General features: G+C 41.6%; 1 protein-coding gene across 1 annotated transcript; it reads left to right on the top strand.

Annotated features, from left to right (window-relative positions):
• The first annotated feature begins 270 nt into the window (after positions 1-270).
• On the top strand, positions 271-3,004 carry LOC123097979 (glycine-rich selenoprotein). The gene is made up of 4 exons (XM_044519844.1): positions 271-508; positions 2,253-2,356; positions 2,471-2,636; positions 2,724-3,004. The coding sequence occupies exons 1-4, from the start codon at positions 490-492 to the stop codon at positions 2,756-2,758; spliced, it is 324 nt and encodes a 107-aa protein (XP_044375779.1). The 5' UTR covers positions 271-489; the 3' UTR covers positions 2,759-3,004.
• The last annotated feature ends 270 nt before the right edge of the window (positions 3,005-3,274 follow it).

The raw sequence follows: 3,274 nt of genomic DNA, 5'->3' as shown, positions 1-3,274 counted from the left end.
TGCGTCAACTTTATGTCCGTTTTGACCTAATCATACACACACTGACGAAATGGGTCGGCACGTTAGAGTTTTTTTAGGTCACTCTAAGAAGTAGTCCGATAGAAACTCGTCCCGGACGTCCGGCGTAAAGAGCTCATCTTCAGCCTCATATCATCCATCGAACGGCTCACAAAAGCACAAGATGACGTGGTGCCCTCTTAACCGATAAGGAACCTACAAAGCCACTGACAGGTGGCCCCACACGACCCCTAGTTTCCGGGTCCACGGGTCCATGAGCCAACAGCCAATAAACGAGGCAAGCACGGCAACCCTCTCGAGCCCATTGGTCAGGTCAGGTCTTCCCACGCGGAAGGACGAGGAAGGTTCACGAATCCCCTCCTCACTTCGCCCCTCCCCCTCTCCTATTTCTTCTCTCCGGACCCCGGGCCAAAATTTCATCCTAAGTTCCATCGAAGAGGGAGGGGCGATCCGGATAGCGCGAGCGCGACCATGGCCTACGTCGAGAGAGGTAATCCGGTGCTCCTATTCTGTAGATTCTATGTAAGATCTGTTCATAATCTATATATATCGACCGTGGAAGTTTTGATCTGTGATTTCGTGCTCGTGAGTTCGTTCCTCCTGTCCGATTCGTCAAATATTTCACCTAGATGATTCCTGTGGTCATGTTCAGCAACGGGCACCGCAGGCTGGTCTGTCTATTCCAGTTTTCTAGAAAAACATCAACAGCTAGTGCATTTTATGGGAATCATTTGGACAATATCATCTCGTGGATTCCTTCCTTGCCACATACTGTATGTTTGCTTTGAGACGTGTAAGGAAAAAACCTAGCCAGATTGGCTGATTGCCAATAGTTGTGTGCTGAGCAAGGGATCTTGCCAAATGAACAGTCCTTCGCTATCGTTGCTGTTCAAACGGAATTTTGTGAGAAATATCCAGGTAGCAGGACATAGAGGCGGCCTCCATAGACTGGTAACTAATGCATTAGTGGTTGCATTCCTTTACATTACATACTAGCACCAATTCCAGAGCCCACATAATCGATGAGTTCTTTCCATGTTGATTAGCTCCAAATAGCCGAGTTCTCAGTATTGTTTTATATGTTAACTAAGATAGAAATGTGTCTTTATTTGTTGCCAAAAAGAGGAAGGCTGCAGACAGATAAAAAATGCCTGGCATATTTTTTAAAGTTTGTGTTAGAGATGTCCAAGCTTATTATGATATTTCATGGATTAGTGGAGATATTCCTTACTGAATCATCGTAAGTAAGTGTCTCTGTATTTGGTGTGTGCACATAGTAGTCCAATTTGTAGTGGAACCTTGGCCACTTAGTGCCATTCTGTGGGTCACTGAAGAAAATAAGTGACGTTAGAAATTAGTTTGAGTGAAACACGTAGCTGCCCACAGTTCAATGGACCAAAGGAGGTAAACAATTGCTAGTTTCTTTTGCGTACTGTTTGTGAGTTATACTAGTATATCAACCACACTTTGCTAGGATGGTGATTCATTGTGGTAATACCACTAACAGCGGCATTTCTAGATTATTTATGTGTCGCTCAAATTTATCTTCCTAAGGGACACTGTCTCATGAAATAATTCTGACAAATTATGAGCTTCAACCCTGTGAGCTGAAAGGTCCATGATCAAAGCATCTGTTAGGCATGTAAGACCTAAGTAATGACACGCTAATTTTGTTTGGTCTAATGGTATAATGTTACTACTTACTAATTGACCTTTATTAAGATTTTGCATTATAATCAATTTTAGAGTAAAAGAAGACTGGTTCATTTGGTGTAACTTCAGATTTTAAGTGGAGCATACTCACTTGTTGGTGATTTCTTGGACTGTTGCACTTATTATAGAGCATATGAATTGGTGCTAGCAGTTTCATTTGTCAGTTCCTGGAGACATGTCTTGTTTAAGAACAGAGTAAAGTTTGAGGTGACATTTTGAAGGCAGCTGGCCACGTTTGATCACTCCTTGGCTTTTTGCTGAAGCCAAAATATAGTTTGGAGCATTCACAGTGTTGTATTTGAAATTGATTGATCATTTTTTAGCATGCACAAAGTTACATAATTCACCCTTGAGTACATATAATTGCACTGTTGTTGAATTTCTTCGGATTCATTTCTGCCATTGATTGTTTTCTATAATTACACGACTTCTTTTGATCTTAGGTCCGTATGTGAGTAGGCTTTCATTTAAGTAGGACCGTGACTATCAATCTCATTTGCGTTTCTTCATGTATCTTCCAGGTGTTGTGAAAGGCAAACGGACAATCTGGAGACTAAGCATAATCCTCGACTTCTTTAAGGCTATTGTGAACTTCATCAGAATGTTCTTCCTCACAATGTTTTCTGTAAGTGATCAGAATTAAACTGCTCGAATTATCTTATTGTTGCCAAATTAGCCTTTTGTCCCATATATTTCCATGAGTTAAAACACAATATAATTCTCGCATCTTATCTTGTAGATCGAGAAAACAGACAGCTATAAGAAAGGATATGGTAGTGGTAAGAAGTGGGATGGTGGACCTGGTGGGGGAGGTCCTGGTGGGGGTCCTTATGGTGGTGGGGGCGGCGGTGGAGGTGGACCTCGCGGTCCTCGCACACTATCTGACCTCCGATCAAACGATCAGAGTAAGTCATATCTTCTAAAATTCCAGATTTTGTTGTTTGTTCAGAATGGTGGATTTGAGATTTCTAAGCCAAACTCTCTAATTTCAGGTTCCCTCCCTGCTTGTGGATCCTGCTGCGGATGACATCTTAACAAAAGAACAACATATTATAATGACAGAAAAACTTCCGTATTTCAATTTCAGCAGAGCAAAATCATTGTGACACCGTGAAGAGTCTAGCATGTCCAGTATATATTCTGTAGCTTGTTTCTGATGTGATCTGTGTTCATCATCGCTTTGCCATGCTGAATTATCCTGGATGGAGTCAAAATCTTATCCTTAATACTGGTTTCCTGTTGTGCAATGTGAATTTACTATACCTTTTGTCTACTTTGTAATTCCGTGGAGATTGGAATCAGCGAATTGTTTGCTGTATGTTGAATTCAGCCAGGAAATAGTTGGAACAACGTGAAGTTTACCTAGGTTATCTGATAGTCCTGTAAACGCCAACTGAAAACAAGAGTAGGCGCTCTTGTGAAAAGCTGAAAATGAAACCGTTCTAGGAGGAAAGTATTCATGATTCTTATATCGGTTCTGTGAGCAAGCAAACCACTGTCCTACTCCGTCTCTTTTACAAGCGAGAAAGTTTAACCCCGTAAC

Source organism: Triticum aestivum, chromosome 4D, assembly GCF_018294505.1.
Source record: "Triticum aestivum cultivar Chinese Spring chromosome 4D, IWGSC CS RefSeq v2.1, whole genome shotgun sequence".
Taxonomy (NCBI): Eukaryota; Viridiplantae; Streptophyta; class Magnoliopsida; order Poales; family Poaceae; genus Triticum; species Triticum aestivum.
Note: the sequence above shows the minus strand (reverse complement) of the source record. Positions and strands in the feature narration are given on the sequence as shown.

Bases quoted from the DNA above. Each gene is read 5' to 3' on its own strand.
- LOC123097979 (XM_044519844.1), top strand. The intron at 2,357-2,470 runs GTAAGTGATCAG...CTTATCTTGTAG, and splicing joins TCTTCCTCACAATGTTTTCT to ATCGAGAAAACAGACAGCTA. The intron at 2,637-2,723 runs GTAAGTCATATC...CTCTAATTTCAG, and splicing joins CCTCCGATCAAACGATCAGA to GTTCCCTCCCTGCTTGTGGA.